The 26,878-nt window shown below is 40.0% G+C and overlaps 2 protein-coding genes across 2 annotated transcripts in view; one reads left to right on the top strand and one right to left on the bottom strand.

Moving 5' to 3' along the window:
* Positions 1-3,051: 3,051 nt before the first annotated feature.
* LOC122561713 (uncharacterized) lies at positions 3,052-7,121 on the top strand. Its single transcript, XM_043713752.2, has 2 exons — positions 3,052-3,245; positions 4,909-7,121. The coding sequence occupies exons 1-2, from the start codon at positions 3,174-3,176 to the stop codon at positions 6,121-6,123; spliced, it is 1,287 nt and encodes a 428-aa protein (XP_043569687.1). The 5' UTR covers positions 3,052-3,173; the 3' UTR covers positions 6,124-7,121.
* A 14,656-nt stretch (positions 7,122-21,777) lies between these two features.
* LOC122561715 (mitogen-activated protein kinase 12-like) overlaps positions 21,778-26,878 on the bottom strand; it is a 70,502-nt gene continuing 65,401 nt past the window's right edge. Inside the window, exons 11-12 of the mRNA XM_043713757.2 lie at positions 26,294-26,467; positions 21,778-24,294 (exon numbers count right to left, since the gene is read on the bottom strand). Coding sequence (XP_043569692.1) covers positions 24,221-24,294; positions 26,294-26,467 — 248 coding nt within the window. The 3' untranslated portion in view covers positions 21,778-24,220. The remainder of the gene's footprint in view (positions 24,295-26,293; positions 26,468-26,878) is intronic.

Below are 26,878 nucleotides of genomic sequence, written 5' to 3'. Positions count from 1 at the left end.
ATGCTATATTTTACCATAGCACAGGACCGAAGCTGGATCCCATCAGGGCTATGCTGTGTGCCAAGCTGGACAGATTTTGGGGAAGACCAGAGATGTCCAAAAATGTAGTGGCTGATGACTAGATCAAGAATGTGCACCTGCTCATGGCTTGTGAGGCCTCAAAATGAAGGGGCAGTTGGCATTTGCAATGAAACGTCTGTGAGGAAAGCTCACAGGGAAATACTAGTGAGAGGAATGGATATCCAAGAAAGTCCACAGTAGATCTTTGAAGTCCTATTATGGGTGCTTAGCACCAGCAGTAATCTACCAAGGCTGGACAAAAGGTTCATGAGTACAAGTAGAGAGGACCTGGTCTCTGTATCTCTGGAGTTGAAATAGTTTGATCATACTACCTTTCTGAAATACTGCACCAAATCCACTAGGGACATGCAGCTGAAAAACCATCCTGCTGGTGGTGAGGATGAAGTAGAGAAACTTCACAGTAATGAATCTGACTGTCTTTCTTTGGCATGCATGGTTACACCATCCGACAAGACTGGACTCCATCATTAAGGTAGGAACTATCATTAGGGAGGTGACAGTCAGCATGGTTGGGGATGTAAACCTCAAGATGAAGAGGTACATGGAACAGATCCAATCCTTATTGTCTGAACTCCACAGCATGCCTTGTGGCACAGCACATCCAAGAGATTCTCAAAGGACAAGCTGGATTTGTAACAGATTTGGGCAAACGAGACTGGCCTGACTACCACAGACATGAGCGGCCTCAAGCAATGCAACTTAAATCGTTCTCCTTCACTAGAAAAGAAACAGGCCCAACAAAGGTAATGGGAAGGACTGAGGCACTCAGCCAGAAGACTGACTGTGAAAGGTAACCAGCCATTGCCAGTTTAGAGAGTGTTGTGGCTGATGCTATGTCCATGCCTTAAGCAAATGGAAGCATCCACACCACAGTCCTCTGCAGAAGCCAGACAGAAAGTTGGCAATGTTTCACCATTCGGCTTCTGACCATCCCAATCCTGTGGCATAGAGTCACACATAAGTTCACCTTAGCCACTCATCTCAAAAATGAATCTAGTAGCTTTAATTAATCAATAAGGTATCTATAGATCTCACTCAGCCCAACAGGATACTGGGTAGAGGATTCTGTCAGACATGGGCCCTCTTCATGTTCTTGGCTGGCTGGATTGGAGCCTGGAGCCCATAGAGTTACTTGCGAGGCCAGAGGCCTGTAAGAGAGGTGATAACAGAAGCAGGAGCGGAAGTCTGCAGCTTGTGATTCACAGTGCCAAGGTGCCCAAGTCACAAATCTGGCAATCTGAAGTCAGTGACACTAATTAGACAGTAATGAGTTGGCAGTGGATCAAGAAAGCAACATTGGGAGACCTATGTAGACTGCCTTCATTGTGCCCTCAAGTTCAAGAGGCCATAGGTGAGGAAGATATGTTTCTTATTTAGGATAATAAGTAATCTGGTCCATGTCATCATGGGAAATTAGGAGTCCGCCAACTGAACACTGCTACCTAGGTGATAAGTAATCAGGAGATACACCATCAAGTGTCCTGGTGAATCTGGAACATTGGTCACGAAAATCCACTCTAAGTAGTTTGTTTCTTGGAGTTAAGTTTTTTAAATTAAGTTCATAAGATTGGACAGTGGAATAAAGAATCCTTGTTTCATAATCTTGCAGACTATATGCTTAATACTCCTAATACAGTTTACAGTTTACATTATCGGCTTCTGCATTATTTTGCTTTTGTATGATTAATAGAAGATAAAATTGGCCCTGTTATCTAGATGACTGTGGGACTAAAACAAATTAAATCCTTTCAGAAAGGGAAGAACCAGGGAGTAAAACTGGAGGGGTAACTTTAAGTACATGAGAGGAATAAGATACTAAGCTGGAGCATGATTGCATTGAATTGAATTGAATTTATTGTCACGTGTACCGAGGCACAGTGAAAAGTTTTGTCTTGTGAGCAATACAGCCAGATCACATAGTTAAGTAGCATAGATAGTAAATAATAGATAAATAGCGGCAAAAACAAAAACACAGGCATAGGCAAATGTTAAGAGTTTGTGAGTCTATTCAGTATTCTAACAACAGTAGGGTAGAACTGTTACAAAACTGGCAGTGCGCGTGTTCAGGCTTCTGATGGTAGAGGTTGTAGAAAAACATTGCGGGGTGGGATGTTTCACCACATGTTGTGATTTGTTGATTAAATTCTCTGTCTCCCAATATGTTAATGATTCTAAATTGTAGAGTGAGTACTTTTGAATGAAGTTTTTACTACTTAGGGACTTTAGCTCTTGGAGGAGAAAGTGAGGTCTGCAGATGCTGGAGATCAGAGCTGAAAATGTGTTACTGGAACAGCGCAGCAGGTCAGGCAGCATCCAGGGAACAGGAGAATCGACGTTTCAGGCATAAGCCCTTCTTCAGGAATCCTGAAGAAGGGCTTATGCCCGAAACGTCGATTCTCCTGTTCCCTGGATGCTGCCTGACCTGCTGCGCTGTTCCAGCAACACATTTTCAACTTTAGCTCTTGTAAAGGCATAATTTACTTTTCCTTAAGATGCTGAAAATGTGTTGCTGGAAAAGCGCAGCAGGTCAGGCAGCATCCAAGGAGAAGGAGAATGGGCGTTTTGGGCATGAGCCCTTCTTCAGGAATAAGGAAAGTGTGCCAAGCAGGCTAAGATAAAAGGTAGGGAGGAGGGACTTGGGGGAGGGGCGTTTGAAATGCGATAGGTGGAAGGAGGTTAAGGTGAGGGTGATAGGCCGGAGTGGGAGTGGAGGCGGAGAGGTCAGGAAGAAGATTGCAGGTTAGGAAGGTGGTGCTGAGTTCGAGGGTTGGGACTGAGACAAAGTGGGGAGGGGGTTGCCTTAAGATGGCAAACTATGGTATGGATAGCTGCAATGTAAACAGACAATAAAATAAATATTCAGTCGGCAAAAATTAATGGTTGACCTTTCCTCAGAATTGTTTTCAGCAGTTTGTCTATATTTCAGATTCCAGCACCTGCAGTGTTCAGTTGGTTTGGGAATTGGGGTTGGTTCCCTTTTGGGGAGTGGGCTTGGTGGTGCGATGTTCTTCCCATCCTGAAGGTGGCAGCAGGAACTGGAGGTCGGCGGACTGGCATGCAAGGGGAGACTCTTGTCCAGCTCGGAGGCCCTGATGGCGGCCGCTGGGAAGGAGCCGGCGCTGTCCCGGAGAGGGAGCGGAGTCCCTTACAAACAGCAGCTGGAGGTGAGTGAGGGCCCGGTGGGACGTGGAGGAGGGTGGTTTGTGAGAGCCTCGGTGCCGCTGTCGCCCAGAAGCTGGTTCAGCAGGGGCCGTGGCCGACTGTTAGTGTCTGATACAAGCAGCTGTCCCTGTCTGACAGGACCAGGTACATTCAACACCATTGACAGGAAGCAGCAACAACCGGTACTGCTCTGGACAATGACACGTTTCCATGGGTAACCCTATCACGACAGTGACTGCACTGCAAAAGGGATTGGAAAGTGCTATGGAACCTGCTTCTAAAACTAAGTCTTCAAAGGGTGCCTCCAGCACAGTGGTAGTGTCCCTGCCTCTGAGCCAGGGCATCCAAGTTCAAGTCTCACCTGCTCCAGAGGTGTATAACAATATCTCAGAGCAGGTGGATCAGAAAATGTGTGAGCAAGCAAGACTTTTTTTCCCATTTAATGAATTGCTGATGTAGATGCCCTGTTCTGCTTGTTACCTAAAACTGCAAAGTATTTATAGCACAGAGATAGTTTGTCCAACAGAACTCTTTCATGGCAGTGCTTATGCTCTGTATCACCCCGCCACTTTATTTAATCTCATCCACTAAGCACATATTTCTATTCCTTTCTCTCTCATGTACTTAGCTTCATTTTTGATACAACTCAATAATTTGCTTCAACTATTTGTGATTGAATGTCCCATACCTTCGAGTAAATATATTTCTCTTACATTTCCTATTAAGTTTATTATCTTGAAATACTGTGTTGGTCTCACCCATAAATGGAAATATCTATACGTCCAGAATTGAATGCACTCTCCCATGTTAGAACACACTTCAATCTTTCTTTCCTAGGGAAAATAGAATTTAGCATATTCAGTCTTTATTGAGCAGAACTTTGCATGGTACTTGTGGTCTCACCGTGTTTATATATAAATTCAAACTCTCTGCTTTTCAATTCCCTTTTTTATTTCTTGCCGCTTGTGTGCTTTGTTCATTTTCAAGTCAAACCTGGACCCCTCACAGTTCTGCAGTGTTTATGATACCTTGGCAAACATTGGGTGCCTTTTCTTTGAATTTTTGTAGTACAGAGTACCTGTACTTCAATTTATTTTCAAAACTTCTTTTGCTTGAATGAAGCTGAACTGAAGTAGCATCCACCATCAATCTTGTTAACAGTGGATCTGCCTGGTATCTTTCTGCCACTCCCAGTAATCCTCCAAATAGGTATCCCTTTGCGCTGTTGCATATATGGTGTTGCATTCTCCTCTGCCCCCTTCACTTGCAATAACCTTTGTCTAGTCACTGCTCATTCACTTACTGCTTGACTAATTTACAAACCTCTGGAAAAATCCCAAAGTGTGCTTAGAGGTCTATGATCTCTGGTTTGAGGAACTCTAGTTTTCCTTTGAATTTTGTAGATATGCTTTTAAATTTATGAAAAATATAACTTGGTAGTTGCTATTATGCTGTTACATGATAAGAAGCCAGATGTATATCTTACATAATGATCTTTGGAAACTTGAGGTTCTTCATAACCAGTTGCTAAAAAGATACATGAAATACATTTTTGCTAGGACAGAAAAGTTGATTGTAAACACTAATTTTTCTCCCTTTACTTTAGTAATGTTCTCAGATTTAACTTTACTGTTTCAAAAGTTTTATGTTTGTGATATCTTTTAGATGCTGATTGGAGACTGCACTGACAATTTAATTAAACGGATAATGAGACTCATTCTACAAGACACCTATGAGGCCCAGTCAGAACTACACACTATCATGTTAAATTTGTTTGAGAAAATCTGTATTAATGGAGCTGACGACTGTCGCCCAGAAGCACATGTTTTTTTGCAGCGCTTTGCTGAAATTGCATGGTCTGAGCTGGTGGATGAATGCTTTGCTGAAGGTAGCATGAAGTTGATTCACTCACATTCTACATTTTTTCAGGCTTTGGGCTTCTTACGTCGAATATCTTGTTACTTGCCCTGTGTCAGACGAATGTGGGATAAACGATACAGAATTGTTACAAATATTGGCATCATGCTTGTTTTTGATGGTGAAATTACTCATTTACGCCATTTTATCTGGCAGGAGTGCTTGAAAATACTGTACAATTGCCTTGTCTTGTGCAATGAGGATGACATAAAGTATCTTTGCCAATTGCAGATCTTTAACTGCTTAGAAGTGGCTTGGAAAATGTCTGATCAAAGGTTGAACCTTGGGTTGCTTGTTAAAGCATGGCTGGTCCTTGCCGAGCATTATCATATTCCAATTTGTAAGCAAACCTGGGACAGGTCCTCCTTCCCCCAGATAATTTGGTACTTGTCACAGGAAGATGAATATGAAATGGCAGGAGTGCACGTTGCTAAAAAAGCCATGCTGGCAGTGGAGAATCCTGAAGCATACAAGAAAAACCCTTATGTGCATTATAAACATAAAACGAGGTACATATCCACAATTTCTGACATTGAAACCAAATTGCCAGAAACATTCCCAACTATATGCTCTTCCCCTGTTTGTAATGAACTGGAGGATTTGGACTGTCATTTTCGCTCTTGCGAACGCTGTCGACTTGCATATTACTGCAGTAAAATTTGTCAGAAGTACCATTGGAAGCATGGCCACAAAGAGGAATGTGTTCCCCTGATTCCAAAGGAGGATATCCTCAAATATTACACTGAAGATGTGATAAATGACTTTCAATTGTACTGTATGAGCCTGTCGAATAGCAAGATGCTGGAAAGCATTATGGGTCAAACCATTCCGAAGCGTAAGAGAGGAGATGGTGTTCGCTGCTTAGGTGTCCTTGTTAAAAACGAGCAGGGTCAGTGGGTTACCATTGATGAACATGTGCCTGATTCCAAGAAGCATCCCCGAAGAAATAGACCCAAAGACTAACTTTTGCTTTGACGACATTTGAGTTAAAAATTAGACATTTTACATCTGGTAAAAGAAACTGAAGAAAGCAATGTTGACAGAAATTAAGCTTTCAAACTTCAACAAAAGTGATTAACTCAAGACCTCCAACTGCACTAATGTCAACTGCCTCATTATTGAGGATTACTGCTGCATTATGGACAATAGATCGAGCACTGACGGTATTTCTGGTTACGCCTGGTTTTAGCTCTGAAATTCATGAGTACTACAAGCTGCACAAGACCCAAAACTGATAGTGTCTTAGCTGCTTTTCCAAACGCTAACTAATATTGCCTGTGGGCGTGCCCTAATTGAATCTGCAGAGAGAGATTCAGAACCAAGATTCACCCATGTTCACAGCAGTGTGACAAGTTCACATGTAAAAATGTGTTGTAACTACCTTTTAATTCCAAAGCTTTTTATTCTGAGAAAGCATAGGAATTATTTAACATTTACTTGAATAACTGTAAATGTCATCTCTCTCGCTAATTCTTTATCTAAATAATCTCACTGACTATTTTATGATCTTTCCTTTCCAGCTGTTAACCTATAAGTCAACCTTTGTGTTAAAACTCCAAGGTTGTTTGAGTTGCATTTACTTCAGAATTTCTTTTACACCCTTCTGAACTAGATGCCTCCAATTTCTGCAGTTAAACTCCTTAATTCCTAAACTAAGTGATATTCTAAAGCACACGAATTATGGACGAGATATTCAAAATGAAGTATTGCCTTTTTGAGAAGAAATGTTTTATTTTGACATTTCTGATTCATTTAGTGTGCTAGCAAAATGACTTGTTTTGGTGAATCTAACCAGTTGTTTAATTGTCACTTGTAACCTGAATCCCAAATGAAAAATGGATCCTGCAAATTACCTTGTTGTTTGGTAATGTCTTTTGGTCTAAAATGTTGCTGTAAGTTATATTTATTTCTCAGAAATGCCACATTGTAAATTATTTTATAATAAAAATGTTACGAAAAGGCGACCTGTTAATTTTGCTTCCATTAGAAATCTAATTCTCATAGTGTATTGCATCTTTTTTGAGGCATTGAGGATGGGGATGAGAATAAATTATACTCTTTTAGCTCACACTTCTAAATTGTAAATCTTTGTTAAGGCAATCTACAGGTCCATGAAGTATGGGCAAAGGCAACAATTTTACCCATTACATAATTATTGGAAATACATTTTAACCTCACACAGTTTTAAGTTTTCTATTCACTTAACTGAGCTCTTTCTGTAAATGCGAAGGTCCAACTGTGGCTTCATATTGTGCCACTGAATGTGGGCGGAGACAATGTCTTCACCCCTGTTGGTCTGTTTGCAAACAGTATGTCTTAAAAATATTGGTGGACTTCAGGGAATATGGTACACAGAGAATGACTCACGGTTTGAAGAATTGTGGATCTGGATTCTTGGTTTATTGTCAAGGATTCATTAACAATGGGAGGTGGAACAAAGACTTTTATTTTGGAATGTTGCATATTGTCTCAGTTGCTGTTCCAAATTTGTTGCAGCTGTAGAAAACATTGTCGGAGCAGGTTTTTGACTGTGGATTGTCCTGAAGCCTCCTCACTGAGTTTGAAGCTCTAATAATTTTTTATTTAAGCTTTGTAATTATAGAACTTCAAACAGGTGAGGAAAAGCCTTGAGGAAAAGATGAGTAATCATAATATTAAATAACCCAGTAAGGCAGAGATATGTGCTCAACAGAATGCTTTCTTCAACTGTTAATTCCTAGGAAGGTACAAAATAAAACAATAGCTTCACACTTTAATGAGAGTTAAGGAAGCTCAAGGTTTTTAAAATTACTTTAAAGCAGAAAACATCTCTTCAATACCATTGTTTTGTAGAGAAAGATATGTACTGTACAAATCCAATACGATAATGTTTTAAGTGCAACAAAGAATAGAAAAAGTCTTGTAGGTATCTCTGTGCTTGCAGACACTGAAGTAGTACATTCTTGAGGATCAGGACGTCAATGCAATAAAGGATGTGTTTTAAGAGACTCTGATGTTTGTGATTTTGGACTGCCCTGTGAAGATTAATTTGATATGAAAAAATATACTCCTCTCCATGGCTAGGAGGTTTGCCTTTTCGAGGTTTTAGAAGAGTTCTATTAGTTATTTAAGGATGCAATATTAAGTAGCTTGAATGTATAGATTGAGTGTGTAGGCGAAAACATGGCAAGATGCAATTTTAATGTCGGAAAGTGTGTGGTCATGGACTTTTGGTAGGAAGAATCAAGAGGCAGACTGTGATTTAAATGGAGACTCCAATAAAGAGCAGCACAGAGGGGTCTTGTGCATGAAACACAAAACAAATTATCATGCAAGTGCGAGTAATTAAGGGAAATATAATTTGGAAGTTTTGTTTCAAGTGTACAAGATGTTGGTGAGACTGCACTTGTGGCAATGTACACAATTTTTAAGAAATGATATACTGGCATTGGAAACAGTTCAAAAGAGATTTACTAAGCTAATTACTAGAGTGAAGGGGTTAACTTATCCAGAATAGCTAAGCAGATTAGGTCTCAGTTCTGAAGAAATGCCATATGGGCAGCATGGTGGCTCAGTGGTTAGCACTGCTGCCTCACAGCGCCAGGGTCCTGGGTTCAATTCCAGCCTTGGGCGACTGACTGTGTGGAGTTTGCACGTTCTCCCCGTGTCTGTGTGGGTTTCCTCCGGATGCTCTGGTTTCCTCCCACAGTCAAAAGACGTGCAGGTCAGGTGAATTGGCCATGCTAAATTGCCCATAGTGTTAGGTTCATTAGTCAGGGGTAAATGTTGGGGAATGGGTCTGGGTGGGTTGCTCTTCGGAGGGTCGGTGTGGACTTGTTGGGCCGAAAGGCCTGTTTCCACACTGTAGGGAAACTAATCTAATTCAGTCAGATTCATCGTTTGGTTTGACCACAAGATGGAGCTCTGCAATAGTCAGTTACAAACAATAAGCTATCCCAATGATATTAATATTTGAAAGTAAATATACCTAGTTAGACTCAAGCCCTTGATTTTTTTAGAATTTTATTTTACCCTGACATTGGTTTTGAACAGTTTCTTGTTTTATGATGGATTTAGGATTTGTATTTTATCTTGGTAAGGTTTAAAATGTTGGTGAGCTGTTAAAGATTTGTCCCATAGGCTGGGGTTTCTGATAGATCTAAGATCAGGCTGCTTTGGAAACAATTGTAAAGCTTGAATGTCAGACACTTATGGGAGTGAATGCATGTTAGAGTCCAGAACTTCTATTTTTCCAGGCATATTTTTGACCTCCGATGTGACTGGTTTCTCAGTAACATCATTCAACACCAATCGCATGACTGCTTAAAGTTATACATAGTTGTTAATCAGGAAACTTTACTGGTTAAAAAGATCAAGACTAATCTCAAGAAAAATTAATATTGTAGATGTATTTACTTTCAGGAATCAGGTTGAGATCAGCCACATCTTTACACCAAAATTAATGAATTCAGTTCTAAAGAATGAGACTTTAATTTCTCACTAGTTCAAACATGTTACATACTACTTATGATAATGTAAAATATTCCTGTTGCAATAGAAATGGGTGAAAAGTACTGGCCTGCCCAGCTTCACTGGCTTTAACAGGAGCAAATAATGAAATCTAATTTTCACCCTGTATTTGTGAGGCCTAACCAATTTTGCTAGTCCACACATATCCATCCACAACAATTATTGTGCTGAAATATTCATTTGGGGAATAGAACAAAGCAGGTGGAATCCTGTCAGCCAATGTAACCGAATATTAGGACTGCAACAGGCAGCTGATGAAATATCTGCCACCGAAAATGAATTCTTATCCATTATGTGGTATATATTATAGTGATCCTTATTCATTTTTGATGTAATTTCAGATCAAATAGTTTTGACTTCAAGAAGTATCTATGGATATCAGGTGGAACCATTATAATAAATGGAAATCAATAAACAGATGCATTATTTTTAAAAATTGCACAAAATTATCTAAATTTTAGAAAAATGCAAGTGATGCAAGGATGCCAAGGAAAGGAGACTAAGGAAGAAATGGATACCGACCCAAGCCTCCTCATAGACTTATTCAGGTTGCTTTTTTAAAAACATTCATTTGACATGGGCATGAATAGGTGGGGCAACATTCACTTCCCCTTGGAGAAGTTGCTGATAAGCGTTTTTATTGATTACTGCAGTCTCTAGTGTAGGGACATCTCTAGTGCAGTTAGGAAGAAAATTACTGAATTTTGACCATGCAGCAATGCTTACTCGATTTATTTATTGTCATATGTATCTTATCCTGCAAAAGGTGTTGTTTTGTCACCTATCTTCAGTGCCATCTTAAAACAGAAAAATAAACAATAGCATAGAATATAATGGCAGAAATTAAGAAAATGTCCAACTTTACAGTCCTTGTTGAATGCTCCGTTATGGCCCAGGCACAACTCTCCTTTGCAATGCTGCTATCACTGGAACAAAGTCGCCACTCTTTGGCATCACCTTGCCTCCACTGATGCCCTCACCACTTTGAGTCCTCACTGGTCCTTGAAATGCAGACGCTACTGATTCTGCTGGGTACCAAACTGGCCCAAACTCAATTCTGCTGCCATGGGTTCGCTTCAGGCCCACCTCGCCAATGCAGCCACTGTTGATGCCACGAGGTCTCGCTTCTGCCGCAGCACCTCTGACCCCACTGCTGGGCCTACTGGGGGCCGCACTGTTGGCCTACTCGAGAGCCCATTGCTGGAACTTCTTCAGTCCGCGTTGCTGGGCCTACTCGAGACCGTGCTGCTGGGCCTACTGAGGTCCATGTTGCTGGGCCTACTTGAGTCAATGCGCTCGGCCTCCCCGAGACTGTGCTCCTCGAGTGTGTGCTGCTGAGCATACTCAAGTCTGCACTGCTGGGCCTTCTCGAGACTGCGCTGCTGAGCCTACTCATCGCTGCAACTAGGTTTGACTTACCTTTTGGTAAGGAGAAAGTGAGGACTGCAGATGCTGGAGATCAGAGCTGAAAATGTGTTGCTGGAAAAGCGCAGCAGGTCAGGCAGCATCCAAGGAGCAGGAGTTTTGGGCATGAGCCCTTCTTCAGGAATTGGTAAGTCAAATAAAATTGAAGAAAAATAAAGAAAAAAATGAAAATGAAAGCCACTTGAGCAGACAAGTCCCAGGCTCTTAAGCCCTACTCCATCACCATCTTACCAGAAAATGGTCATATAATTCCAAGTCATGGCAGTGTGGCAGTTAGAGGGGAATGTGTAAGTGTAGTTTTCTCACCAAATACTTACAATGTTAGCATTTGAGTTTAGGAAATGTAGAAGTACTTTCCCACTAACTTTACAAACTGTTTTTGGACTTCTTTGTCAGTACTTTCAAAGTAAATGGCTTTATAGGTATCCTTGAATCTGCAGGATTCTAGACAGCATTGTTTGATCTAATAAGTGGCAGGTAACAATCACTGTACACAGTGTCAGGGCAATGATGATCTCCAACAAGAAAGAGCCAGAGCATTTCAATGGCATTGCTATTGTCAAATCTCCCATCAATAGTAAGCTGGAGCCATAACTGATCAGAAATATATCCATTGTATTTATGTAACTGGAGCAGTCACAAGATCAGATTTAATTATCAGTGTTCTCTGGTGAATGCTCCATTTCCAGACTCTCTAAAGCCTTTCCACCATGTGCAAGGTAGAAATCCGTACTGTATTGGAATGCTGTCCACCTTTCTGGATGAGTGTGCCTTTAACAGTATTGAAGAAGCTCAACCTCATTCAGCAGAAAAGCAGCCTCTTGATTGGCACCTGATTCCCCATCTTTAACATTTATTACTACCATCTTGACCAGTGCACTTTGGTTGCAGTATGTACCATTCACACAATGCATTGTGAAAACTTGTCAAGAGTTCTTTGACAGAACATCTCAAACCTGACTTCACCCAGTTATGCCAATTATAGCAGTGCATGGCAGCACTACTTCCTGAATATTGGCCGTCTGAGTTATGCACAACTACTTGTTGAAATATACTGTTATTCCTCCACTGTTACTGCATTAAATAGTGACCACTTTTTAGGTAACAGTTACAATGACAGCATCTTCACCTCATAGATTGCAAAAGTTTAATGGTATGGATTTGAAGCTCTTTTCGGTTTGTCTATTCTCAGTTGATCAATTATTTTACTATTCCCTCGGCAAATGTCATCCTTTTGGCACCTCTTCCAAGTGAAGTTATTTGTCTGGTGGACAGCACTGCTCCAAGCAAAATTATGTCGTCACCATATTTAACTCTGCAGTTGTAGTAAAGCATTGGAAAATGATAAAAAGATGGCATGTATTGGTTTTCACTTCCCTAATCCAAAGATGCTGCAACAATTGCTGCCAGATCCTCTGTTTTCCCAACCATAGATCCACTAATTCAATTTAGACTGCTCATCAGAGCTCCTCTTGGCTAGAGGGGCAGGCTGATTCTCTTCCTCACCTATCTCAGACTGAACAGAGTAAGGTAGTATAAAAATGGGTTGGTTTGGCTTAGTTCGCTGCATGGCTGGTTTGTGATGCAGATTGATGCTAATAGCATAGGCTCAATTCCCACACCAGTTGAGGTTACCGTGAAGAGTTCTCTCTCTCTCAACCTCTTACCTCACCAGAAGGGCAAGTGACTGTCAGGTTAAAGCACCACCAGTTGTCTCTGTGGCAACTTTTATCTTTTTAGTAGAAAAGCAGACAATGCTAGAAATATTTAGCAGGTCAGGCAGAATTTATGATGAGAAAAACAAAGTTCACATCTTAAATGACCTTTCATATGTCAGGTGGTATGCTACCAAACTGCACTCTATTCCGATGCACCTGAGCCCACCTTGATTTCTGGTTTTAAGTCATTTGCATTTTGTACAACAACTTGTCTTCTCGCACTACCTGTTCTGGAGGTTGTGGTGCAATGGGTTGGGTCTGTTTTCAGGCAAAGAACTCAAGAAGCATGCGCAACTCCTTTCAATAAAAATGTGGAATTTGCATGCTGCTACAGGCCTGCAGCAGCTTATACAGAAGGTTGCTGTTTGAAATGTTGGCTACACAATTAGCCTCATTACAGAGTTCTGTCTTCTTCATGAAAAACTGGAATATGCAGTTTGTTCATCCACCACATAGGAGTCTCAACGCTCTACAGAATGATGTGGCACCATTCTAAATAAAGCTGCACCCAGTGTAAATGAGAATCTTCGTTATAAGGAATAACTACAAGCAGGGTGACTGACAAATGTTGTTCATGTAATTGGCAGGCCGATGGAAATCTGATGCTCACTTGCTCTCTTAGCTGAACAAAGAAAATCAGCGAGTAAATCTGTCTTGTCCAATGGAAATAGTTCAAATCATGTTGCAACGTTTTGTTGAAAAGTTTCCATCAAGCCAAAGTTTCTGTGTTTTGAACTTCATATATGTGGTGCTGGATCAGAAGAATACATCTGAACTAAACCTGGTGCCAACACTTCCCTAATTAAAGGTCAGGAAACAAATACATGATGAAACTTGTAAGTGAGATTGCCATTCCTGCTTATATCCACAGGCAATAAACTTCAACAGGTCAGTCCAATGATGGAATGTGATGTTTTCTGTAATAGCCCTGATCTCCTGTGCACATTTTAAGTGGGCAATTATTCTACAGACAAAAAAAAACGGAATTCAAATATAATCAGGAGCCACATTTGTCACAGCACTGATTGTTACCAATTCTCTGCATTTAAGCTTTTTTTTGGCAATCCCTTTGGCAAAATACAACAAACCTGTTACCAGTTCCACTTCTGTGCCATTTGAATTAGATTTCTATGCTTGCATCTACTATCATGAGGATAGAAATTCATTTGGCAGTTTAATTTGATATCCTTAGAAAATTATTAAAAAGAAAATGTATCCTTCTGAAATGTTTCAAAACGAGGATTGTTTTTCAAGGCAGACAGCAAATTGTGTGCACTAAATTATAGAAGCATTCGGAAAGCCGAGTTAAAAAGTAATGAGGAAACTTTTGAGTTTGGCTTTTTTTCTAAAACAACCTATTAACATCTACTAGTAGGTGTACAGGATTACCAAGTTTGTGATAATTAAACTGTTTCTTAGATAATTATAGTCTGCCAGTACTGTTAATAAGTTAATTATTAATCCAAAAGTGGACTCAAGTTTTGGTTTGACCAGGCTTCAACAGCTTCCATCATACGATATACAGGTATTGAGCTGAACTGAGCAGTTTGGCTATCGCAAAGTACATCTCTGAACTGCATTTATATTTCTTGCTGAGATTGAAACAATTACAAAGCATCTTACAATGATCAACGCTCCTCATTTATACTGTATCCTACAAAGTATCGTGAGCACTATCACTCATATTTAGTAAGCGCAGCAAGATTGATTAAACCTGTTTGCAGATTACTTTGCATACCTGTTGGATACCAGTTAACTTGACCCTGCAAATCCTCAAATTTGTATTCCTTATGGAATCAATAGTTAATTGGACAACTTGGTCAGTAGCTGATACCACAATCACTCTGGTAATGGGCACAAAGTACCCACCAAGAGGTGTTTTGTGACCTAGCCTCCCTTGAACATTGTCTGTATCAACTAACCTTTAGGCCAGACCAGGTAATTATGTCAGATTTCCTTCCTTGAATTACATTGGTGACCTCGTGTTTACATGATGATCTGACAACCTTATAATCACTTACTGAAACCAAGTTTACAAGCCACTAAACTCAAATTTCCAAGTTGTCATGGTGGACGTGAATGCTTATTTTGTGGATTTCTTGTCCAGTAACATATCCAGTAGCCTGTTGTAAATCCTGAAGTCTTATAATGCAACCCAACCGGTGGTTTTTGATCATTTGTCTTTTTGGATCCTCTCATCGAATATGATGTAGATTTTACCTTATCAATATTAAGTTCTTTAATGAAAAATCCTATAATGTCAACATTTATTCATTAAAATTATATATGCTGGAAGCCTGCCTCCTGGGAGCTCCCTGTGACACTGGATGGTATGATATTGCAGAGCAGTAACAAATGTCATGAAGTTGAAAGGATGAATGGTCACTTTAAGATAGAAAGTGCTTTTCTGAATGTAAAATACAGCCATAGCTGCCAGTTAAAGATCAAGCTGTTCCAAATGTAACGATTGGATACCTGAGTTTTGGTTGTTGTTTTGACAACAATTCAAATTTAACCAATTAGTTTAAATTATAGGAGAAAGTGAGGACTGCAGATGCTGGAGATCAGAGCTGAAAATGTGTTGCTGGAAAAGCGCAGCAGGTCAGGCAGCATCCAAGGAACAGGAGAATTGACGTTTCAGGCATGAGCCCGAAGAAGGGCTGAAGAAAGGCTTATGCCCGAAACGTTGATTCTCCTGTTCCTTGGATGCTGCCTGACCTGCTGCGCTTTTCCAGCAACACATTTTCAGCTAGTTTAAATTATACCCAGGATAGCAGAAACCAATGGAATTTGAACTTTCTTGTTTGACACCTGGAAACCAATCAAATTATAAGAATTTAATGTGTCATGGGGGAATATAAAATCAACATTTTCAAAATTAGAGAGAGAGAGCATCTGCTATACAGCTAGAGAGCTAACTAACCATCTAACATCTTGCTCTCAAAGAAATTAGAAAATAATCTCTATCAAAGGTACCTTTTCATGTGAAACATACAGTAAAATGAAAGAAGACAACCCTGGGAGATCAGCAGCCAGAAGAGTGAAGACACCGAAGAAGATAGAGACAGTGTGGTCCTGAGATTAAGCTAATATAATGTTTAATAAATGTGTTATTGGAAAAACACTTCTTTTTAGAGTTAGGGCCAGATATTAAGTACTGAAAATGAAGAAGGGCTCATGCCCGAAACGTCGATTCTCCTGCTCCTTGGATGCTGCCTGACCTGCTGCGCTTTTCCAGCAACACATTTTCAGCTCTGATCTCCAGCACCTGCAGTCCTCACTTTCTCCTAGATATTAAGTAGTAAAGAGAAAGGTGCCTCGGATTTGTAAAAGTATATTTTTGTTGTTTAATGTTCACTATCAAAGTTAGGAAAATAAATTATTCTTTTCTTTAAATAGTGGAATTTAGAAGTTCTGTCACTCAAATTTTAACATTACAAGGCGAGGTGAGCGTTTCTGAGTGTTTGGTTTTACTTAACAGTGGGGTTCAACAACTACATCATAACAGAAGGTAAGCTCAATGCTTATCACATGATTATGCTTAATTATGTAATTATAGCAGCTGTGTCTATTGTCACTATAAATACAGGAGGCTAACAGGTCCAGGCAGCGGGCCGTGGAGGGGGTCGTTAGGGCCGACTGCCTGCCCCTCTTCCGCGGTTACGTTAGAGCCCGGGTGTCCTTGGAGAAGGAGCACGCGGTGTCGACCAACACCCTGGAGTTGTTCAGGGAGAGGTGGGCGCCGCAGGGAGTGGAGTGCATCATTTCTCCCTCCAATTCTATTTTGATTTAGTCCCTACCCTCCCCTTCACTGTTTTGATCACACAGCACTGTCCTTTGATGTGAAGGGCAGTGTTTGTCACTGGCCACCCGGGTGTTTTCCTATCTTCCTGGTGGTGGAAATTGAATAAAGATTGGTGCACTTTGTGTCTTTCACTGTGTCTCACACCTGCACACACACACCATGGGTGCTGGGGATAAAATAAGCACTACCGCACTTAGGTGGTAGTGTGGGGGTTAAATTTAAAAAAAAAAAAAAAAAAAAAAAGAAAAAAAAAAAGAAAAAAAAAAAAAAAAAAAAAATAAATCCCCCCGGTCTCTCTGGGGAAGAGGCACCGGCCCTTGGAAGGGAGGGATTCTCCTGCAGTGTGCCGGCGGTGCTGCCCCTCTCCGGGGGACGAACCAACGGTGCCCCTCAACTGTCCCGCACCGCGGCCCGACTCGCCCAAACCCCTGGGGGCTACAGCAGGGCCTCCTGCTGCCTTGACTCCTCCGGCCCCTGGGGAGGACCTCGATGACCACGAGGGCCGTGGTGCGGGCGACGACGGAGGACCCTCTGCTGGGTCGTCGAGCGGTGGAGGGGAGGAGGGTGTTATCCTCGCTCCTCCCTCCCAGACTGTAGGAACGAAAAAAAAAAAAAAATAAAAAAATAAATAAATAAATACAGGAGGCTAACAGGTCCAGGCAGCGGGCCGTGGAGGGGGTCGTTAGGGCCGACTGCCTGCCCCTCTTCCGCGGTTACGTTAGAGCCCGGGTGTCCTTGGAGAAGGAGCACGCGGTGTCGACCAACACCCTGGAGTTGTTCAGGGAGAGGTGGGCGCCGCAGGGAGTGGAGTGCATCATTTCTCCCTCCAACTCTATTTTGATTTAGTCCCTACCCTCCCCTTCACTGTTTTGATCACACAGCACTGCCCTTTGATGTGAAGGGCAGTGTTTGTCACTGGCCACCCGGGTGTTTTCCTATCTTCCTGGTGGTGGAATTTGAATAAAGATTCGTGCACTTTGTGTCTTTCACTGTGTCTCACACCTGCACACACACACACACACCATGGGTGCTGGGGATAAAATAAGCACTACCGCACTTAGGTGGTAGTGTGGTGGTTAATAAAAAAAGGAAAAAAAAAGAAGAGAAAAAAAAAGAACCAGAGTGTTGTAGAGATAATGGGTAGGTAGTCAATTGGCAGGATGTAACCAGTTGTGTCTCACAAGGACTTGTGTTAGGGCCTCAATTATAGAGAAAAAAAAGTAAATACAGGAGGCACAATAACTACTCATGTGGTTACAGTCACCTTAATGTCATTGCCTGCAATGCCTCCATCAAAGAGTATGACCATTAAACAAAAACAGAAAGGAGTAATAAAGTGAGTCTTTTGCAAACATTCTAAATAGATTCAAATTCTGAGATCTTAATTTGTTTATTGCTCCTGACCTCCCACTATTTCCCTTCCAATGCTGTGCTGTCTCATTGTGAGCTGTCCCTGGAAGGGACAGAGCGAGGCAGAGAGTGAGAGTGAAACAATGTGAGAGTTAGGAGGGAACCAATCAGGAGATAGCAAGAAGGTGAGTGGACTCCCATTTGGGGGAAGGCAATGCGAGTGAAACAGTGAGTGAGTGTGGTGGGGGTGATTGGAGCAGGACAGCAAAATGAAATGAGAGAGTGGGAAACTTAAGCGAAGGCTGAAATGTGCTCCTTAGTTGTCAGGAGCCCTGGCTCCTGCCATTGGGTGCATATTAATGATATCAGTGATGCAAAATGTCTCTGCTGCCAGTGCTGTGGTGGAAGATTCTCTAATTCAGCAAATTGATGAGTTAATTTTGAGTCTCTAAGCTAGATTTCGAAAGAGTTAGGAAGCACTATACTCTGTGAAGAATGTTAGGAGAGCAGAGGAAAATCAGGTATGAAACATTTTTGCTTGAATAAATTCCTGAGGTACACCATTCAGGCACATAAATGAAGAGTGGTTCTTTGTGAGGGATATCAGGACCTGTAGAACATACATTAACCACTTTTAAGAGATTAAACAAAAAATGGAGAGCAAAATATTGAGGTGGATGGTGTTCAGTCATTTCTACATTTGTCTTTCAACGCAGAAATGATGCAAGCAATCTTTATTGTCCAAAATGCACACTTATCACAGAAGTATGAATTAAAACAGGAGTTTCAAATTACTTGATGCTGACTCAATTGTCGAGTTTCAAGGTCTTTAGATTAAATGGTTATTTCAGTGTAGATAATATTGTCTATTCTATATTTGTTTCTTGGACTTGCCTCACTCCATGGTCAGGTTATCATGCAATTATTTTAAATCAATGTTTGTTTTTTTTTAATCAATCATCAGTTGATATTAATCCATATTTATCAGGATCGTAACACACTTACATTATGTCATGATATATTCCTTAACTAAGTCCAGAATGAATACAAATGTTTAGCAGAATCAAAGATTAGACTGTTCGTCCCACTGCTACCCTGTCATTAATAAACTACCTGAAGGAAGATATCCATGGCATCTTCCATGATGTTAGGATGTCCCAAAGTTGAGTGGAACGGGAAATGGTTATCCAGGCTCATCTTCTCATGTTAAACTGAGTTACATGATAATTTGGGAGATTTCCATACATCTCAAAAAAGTAAGCAATTACATTTAAACACATTTATTGCTAACTTCTACCATCTTCAAACTGATGTGAAAATTGCATAGGTTTCTTTTGGTTTAGCATAAGTTGCAACATGAACCATAGCTAGTGCAATGTTCAGTTACAGCAATACAATTGGAGATGCTTTAAGTGAAAGTGCACAGGTGCAATCTGTGTCTCTTGAAAACAACAATAAACATAACAAACTAGATATTCCAATAGCCAGGTAGCTACAACCCCTGTGGTCTGGAGTTACATATCGGGACCATGCAAACACACCAATGCAGCATACTGTGTGGGGATTGGCTGGTAAATTGAAACTTGCGATGTACAATCCCCTCTGCATCTGGAACACTCTGAAAATGCTCCTTAAAGTCAGAATCTTTGAAGCATTCTGATTCAGTTAAGCTTAACGTGTATCTGGAAGCGTCAGAGGATTAAATACTTACTGTAGTTCCTGCACAACTATTAAACCAATACCCTGATTATACCTGCTGTGTCTTCCAGACCTGGCACTACACTACCTCACATGCCTGTCCAAACCAAACTGGATCCGACACCCACTCATGACCAGATATCTGCACCCACTCCCAACCTGCCAAACCCAACACCCCCACCCAGACTTTGCTGGATCCAACATACTCTCTCCCTGACTTGGCACCTCCTCTTCATCTGACCTGACAACACCCTTGCCCTTTCCCGCCTAATTTACTAGCCTGACCTCCCCTACACCCAGCATCATTCTCCCACCTGCTTGACCTGATATCCCTCTCTTCCCCAATCTACTCTAAGCACTCATCTAATTACCTGGCACCCTATGTCTCTCATCAGCCTGGCACCCAAACACTAATCCAACAGCCACCCTAACTCCACATCTCTCTTAGGTACTTATCCTTTTACAGTCACTGTCAAAGTGGCTGTCTGTTGTTAGACATATAAATCAAAACACAGCACAATGACTGCTGCAAAGGGGGCCTTGGTCTCCATAAAGAACATCTGCCCTACTGGATTCCTGGGTAGATTTGTAACAGGGCCTTGTCCAGGAATCTCCAATATAGAATTCATTTAAAAGTAACTATGTAATTTTTATCCAAATCAGGGTCAGAGTATGTGGGCTATTGTGACAAAATCTTTTGCCAGTTGTGTACACTGAAATTTTGAGTTAGTATCTAACTTTGAGAATGCTAGCATCTCAGATTACCTTAACATTGATTAACTGGATGATGGCTGAGCATTTCAATAAATATCTATTGTGTTTAGTGAGGTCAATGTAAATATTTTTGTTTAGCTAAAGAGAAATACAGGTATGCATTTATATAGTGCCTTTCCAAACTTTAGGACATCTCAAACCCAATTGGCTTTAGAGCCAGTTAGTCTAAGTACTGCCTGCAATCTGTCAGTTTCTTTGCCACTCCTTTATCTTTATCTATGCCATATGGGCCGGTTCGCCATTGATATTAAAATAATTGAATCACTTGTGTAATCAGGAGAGGAGAAGATAAAACATCTGACCCAAATTTTGAAATTTACCCATGAAAAAATTAATGTCTTACAAATATTTACAAGGCCTACATCAATCTTACTCAGTACCACAGTGCTGAAGTTCTCAGTTGTTGACCAATACAAATTATATGGGATGCTAAGTTTTCCATTTCTTAATATCCTCAGAAGACATGAAGCTAGTGATTCTCAGGTATAGAGAAGCTAACTTGCCCTGTAGTGTCCAGGGATGAAGATGGATTAGCCATGGTAAATATAGGGTTATGGGAATAGGGTGAGTCTGGATGAGATGCCCCTTCAGAGTGTAATTGCAGACTTGATGGGCTGAATGGCCTCTTTCTGCACTGTAAGGATGCTATGATTTATAAGGATGGGAGAAAAAGTGTGTGATCCCAATGGTGAAGGATTATTATTTGAGGTCAGTCCATATCTACTGAGTTTCTATGTGTTCGCTTGTGGGAAGTGGGCATCATTAGTTGGGCCAGCAGGCGTTGCCCTTCCCTAGTTGCTGTTGAGAAGGTGATGGTGGTGAACTGCTACTCTTTTAAAACAAAATATTACTTCAGGTTAGATAGTCCCTGTTGGGACACTGTAACAAAAACAAAATCAAATGATCAATGGAAATTTAAGACAGAAATGGAAACTTATCAAAATCAAACCAAATTGAAATATCTTCATCCAAAGTGATGATGTACCCAATGTCTTTGATACCCACCTGAATCTAAAGTCCCCAATAGGTTTCTATGACTATTCAAGTAGTCCAATGATTTTAACTTTGTTATTTAGAAAGTAATTCCAGAGAGATTAATTACTTGTTAAAGAATGGTTTCAGCTTGCTAAAGATGCAGTGATCAAAGTTTTAGGCCCTGCTCTCTCTGGACAATTCCAACTTAGATGCTCTCTGTAGATGCTTTTTTTTGCTTCCATATCATGAATACTTAACACAAAAAAGATTGACAAAACATTGCAATTGCGATGATGTACCAGTAACACTTTCTCATAGAGTGAGTCCCAGTGCACAAATATAAATGGCTAGCAGAAACAATGGTACTCCTCAAATTTTTAAAAATATTTTAATGTTTTAACTACTCATTGTCCCTCTGCATTACAGTTCATAATTTATTACAATTCAGTCAATATTGTTCCTTTAGGAAGTGTTTCTATGCTACTATAATGAGGTTCATAAGGCTAGTTGCAGTGGATGAGTGTCTACATGCAATACCAGCTGATGTATAGCACAATTTACAAGGAAACTTAGAAAAGTACCACAAATAACTGGATGGCACCCCTGAGGAAATTGCTGAAGTGTGCTCTCACTGGTTTGAAAGATAATGTGATGGATTTTGTGATAGAATTTACAATGAACTGAATCATTATTATTCATGTAAATCAGACAGCAATTTCTAACAATTGCACATCAATTAAATGTGTTAAAGGAAGTTGCTGTCCAAGCTACCCTTCTCCAGAAGAGAAAGGTATCTAAAGGACCTTGGCATTGAAATACATAGAAAAACAAATATATTTTAATGGTGTTTTGAATCTTAATTACTATCAAACCTCTCCAGTGGTGGAAATCTACTTTAATAAATGTGAAGTCTCATTGCTTCAGATTTTAATTATAATGGTCATTGAAATAAGTTTTACAATTTCTTTCTCTCATCATCCAATTTTACATTCCTTCCCTCTACTGTTTCCCCTTGTGGGAGAACCTAGGACCAGATTAGATTAGATTAGATTACTTACAGTATGGAAACAGGCCCTTCGGCTCAACAAGTCCACACCGACTCGCCAAAGCGCAACCCACCCAGACCCATTCCCCTACGTTTATCCCTTCACCTAACACTACGGGCAATTTAGCATGGCCAATTCACCTATCTGCACATTTGTTTTGGACTGTGGGAGGAAACCGGAGCACCCGGAGGAAACCCACGCAGACTCAGGGAGAATGTGCAAGTTGCCTGAGGCAGGAATTGAACCCGGGTCTCTGGCATTGTGAGGCGCAGTGCTAACGAGTTACACATTTAAAACAGAGATAAGGAGGAATTTCTTCTCTCAGAGGGTAGTGAATTTATTGAATTCTTTACTGCAGAGCTATTGAGGCTGGGTCATCAAATATATTCAAGGCTGAGAAAACCTATTCCTTTACTGATTAAAAAGATCTGTCTGTGGGGAAAAGGCAGGAAAGTGGAGTTAAGGATTATCAGATCAGCTGTGATCTCATTGGATTGGTAGAGTAAAACTTGGCTAAATGACCTCTGCCTCTACATCTTATGGGTATTTCTCTTTTTATTTCCATAAATGATTTGACATTGGATTAAGTATACTGTAACTGGCACATCCTGATTCAAATTCTATGCAGTGAGATAACAATTCTTCAGTCTGATTAGTTAAGGAGATACAGGTATATGGCCTGTCCCAATAGGTCACATATACCCTATAGACAGTGCAGATTTCCAGTAGATAACTGAGAGGAATATTCAGTGCAGCACATATAATTGGTCTTTGGGCCATTGAGATAAATAAACAGCACCTAATGGAGTTAGAAATAAAGTCACAAATTGCTGTAAAACTCAGCAGGTCTGTCAGCATCAACAAGTTTTGAAGAAGGGTCACTGGAGTCAAAATGTTAACTCTGCTTTCTCTCCACAGATACCGCGAGATCTGCTGAGTTTTTCTAGCATTTTCTGATTTCCAGTGTCCATAGCTCTTTGGTTTTCTTGTTTATCCAATTGAATTAGACTGTTAATTTCACATTCGCTTGAAATACAGTTTGGAAAATATAAGTGAATTACTATTATTACCTAGATTAATGAAAAACTGTGAACTAATTTGCTTGGAGTGGGAAATCCCACATGATTGGTCAGTGCTACACACTGGCACAGTTCTAATGGTTAGTTTTGGTCAAGGATTTTAAAAATGTAGTCTTTGATAATTATTTCTAATTAGTGTCTGTGATTAGTTATAATGGGATTGAGGATAGATTAATCAGTTTTCAATACACTTATGTGTTTGTTATAATTTTAACACAACCACTATTAACAATGACTCTACATTATCTTACTAACAGCACTTAAAGAATGATGGTTAAAGACATTATACATCAATTAAAGAGACTACGCAAGTGACTGTAGACAATACAGTTATGAGAAACTTTAGAATTTATATAGCACCATGAAAAATTCAGTGTTTGAACAAGATTGCTTTTGCCTATTTTTTCCCTCTCAATTATAGTCAGGAGACATTTCAGCCTAAAATCACATAATTAAAAATGTTACAACACTGAAGTGTTTCCAAGAAATGCTGGTGCAGAGTTTGACCTTCAAAAAAAACAAAAAAAACAAAAGACTGAAGTATAGACATAAATTTAAAATTGTGTACATTTTCTTTCAAAACATTGGAACAACAAGTAACTAAATGATTCAATGTCTTCAGAGCCAGTTGCTCACTCCACAATTATATACTACTTCTGTCTTCTACCTATGATTCCAGTGTTACACTGCTGTTTCTTTAGATTCTGGTACTCCAGTTGATGGTTTAAAGTTGATCACTTCTTTATAAGTATGACCTAGGTAGAAAAGAAATGAATTTATTCCCATGCAATATATCATTTTTACATATTGCAAAAATTTAATAATTCAATTTGGCTCTGGCGCCTTTCACTTTTTCTTATAAAGTACTCAGTCTGACATACTCTCGAAAAGCCACACTCTTACAAAAGATATGCTAATGTCTGTTGCTACTGGAGTCTGGATGTTATTGACAAGATTGAGCATGCACATGAACAAGAATAGGAGGTAAAGAAGGATCTCTGGGGACATTCGAGAAGTAGTTATGAGGGATAGAGAGATGAACCATTGCTGGAGCTGTACTTGCCAAAAGTGCACAACGTAAAAAGGAACCAAGTGTGGCTAGTGTCATTGAGCAGGACAACAAAAGGGATGCATTGGAGGATGTTGATGTGTTTGACAAACTTCAACAGCCACAGTGAGGTAGATTTTTTCCCTTGAATTCCTGTCCCAAACCTCTTGGAAGGTCTTACTGGGTCACAGTTGTACTGGTACCTTACCAAGAAGATATTCATATATAAATTTAAACTATTCAACTATGGATGCATTATAAGTGATCCCAAACAATATCCGTACATTTCCACAGCAAAGGCCACTGGAGAGTTATCAGTAGTGGGAACTCAATCCTTTTCTAGCATACTGATTCTGAGGCCAACTGTAATTCTCAATTGCTATTTTAATTGAAATTGGCTAAACATGACTGGAAAATACTCGCCAAAATGCAAGGCAGCATTTATAGAGAAAACAGATAAGTTAATATCAAGTATGGAATCCTGACCAGAACTGACTACAACAGGAACTTGGAATTAAATCCAGGATGTCCTGAACTTTATACCAATGTTCTATACCTGCCACTATTTTTACCAACAAGAGAATCAAAGCATAAATAAAATATCACAAGACCTAGCAGTTTGAAAAATAAACAGCATGAAACTGTAATGAGCTCAGCCAGGTGGACCTCATAGAATGAGGTAGGAGGGAATCTAACATTTTTAAATTTTTCAGTAAAGTGCCAGAGTGTCAGTGTTAAACAGTGCTAAAATCTATAGATTAAAGCAATAGTGTTGTCTCAGTTCTACCTTTAACAAGTGATTCAATGTAAATATCAGTAGATCATCCTTAACTGTACCAGATGACATTTTCCATTTCCTATCCCAAACATTGGATAAGCATATGGATGAAAATAGAATAGTGTAGGTTAGATGGGCTTCAGATTGGTTTCACAGGTTGGCTCAACATCGAGGGCCGAAGGGCCTGTACTGTGCTGTAATGTTCTATATTCTCTGTTGTAAAACACATTTACGTCAACTTGTGAGAAGTTTGTGCTGTGGTCTAGCTCAATCATGAACTTTGCTGGGAGCAGTGAAAATGATGGTACCGTACTTGGAAACCTTACAATGGGCAGATAGAAGAAATTTAATTGTTCAACTTGAACACAAGTTGAGCACAAATTAGATGGTTAAGAAAACATGTTTAATGGAACAATAACTGCATGGCATGTCCTAAACTCTACTGATCAACACTAAGCAAGAAACGTCTTACCAATATCCATTGTCTTGCTTCTTCTCTTTCAAATAAATATCCCTTTACTTCTCTTCTGCTTTGTTTTAAAATCCCATCCATCATTATATTTTAAAGCTTTGAATTTGAGGAGCAACATCACCCTGACTGAGCACCCTCACTCCCACATCCCCAACCCCTTTGCTTTCTTCTTGAGCTCCAATGCTGTTCACAGTTCATCCTTCCAAATCAATATTTTCTTTTGCACCTTCTCCTGAGTCTCTTTATCCAGTTTTTAACATGGAAACCAGCTGGTGCCTGAATTTTAATTCAAGTAAATTTGAGAGCCATTGAATCAGATATTTTTCTGACTTTGGCAGTTGACTCTAATACCACTATATGGGTCCGAGCATTGGAGATGGTCAATTTGTGTGATCTAGTGTGATCAGCAACCTTAAAACAACTTTTAAAAAATGTCAATATTTGAAGATTGCTTACATTTCCATTCTTCAATAGTGCAATCCATATTATCAAAACTATCATCATATGGCATTGCCACAGTCTCTTCTTCAGGATCTCGATACTGCTCAAAGTAAGAATGAGCCAAAGCTTCTGCAGCAGTTATTCGTTTCTCTGCATCGAGTACAAGCATTTTCTCCATTAAGTTGACAGCTGTTTTGAGGGAAAAATAAACAAAGTCAGCAACATGACATTATTAAGCTACTGAAATTTGAAGCTTGAAAGAATGACGTACACATTGTTAAATTAGTTCAGTACAAAACCATATGAAATGCCAATGTAGGAAAATCTGACACGCTGCTTCACAGAAGTGAAAAAAGGGCATTGATTATATAGTGCCTTTTGCAAAGTTTCAAAGAATTGAACTGTTAATGGAGTACTGTTGAAGTACATTGTAGAACCCAATAGCACTCAACTTATGTACAGCAAGTTTCCACAAATAGCAGGACAGAAATGACTAGTTTTTTTTTGTAATATTGATTGAGGAATAAATATTGGCCAGGACACTGGGGATAGATCCCTGTTTTTCTTTGAAATTGTGTCATGGAATCTTTTACATTTACG

The sequence above is a fragment of the Chiloscyllium plagiosum genome, unplaced genomic scaffold (genome assembly GCF_037043375.1).
Source record: "Chiloscyllium plagiosum isolate Xiang-an unplaced genomic scaffold, Cpla_swu_hap1 HiC_scaffold_23, whole genome shotgun sequence".
Taxonomy (NCBI): domain Eukaryota; kingdom Metazoa; phylum Chordata; class Chondrichthyes; order Orectolobiformes; family Hemiscylliidae; genus Chiloscyllium; species Chiloscyllium plagiosum.
The sequence above is the reverse complement of the archived record's forward strand: the minus strand, read 5'-3'. Positions and strand labels throughout refer to the sequence as shown.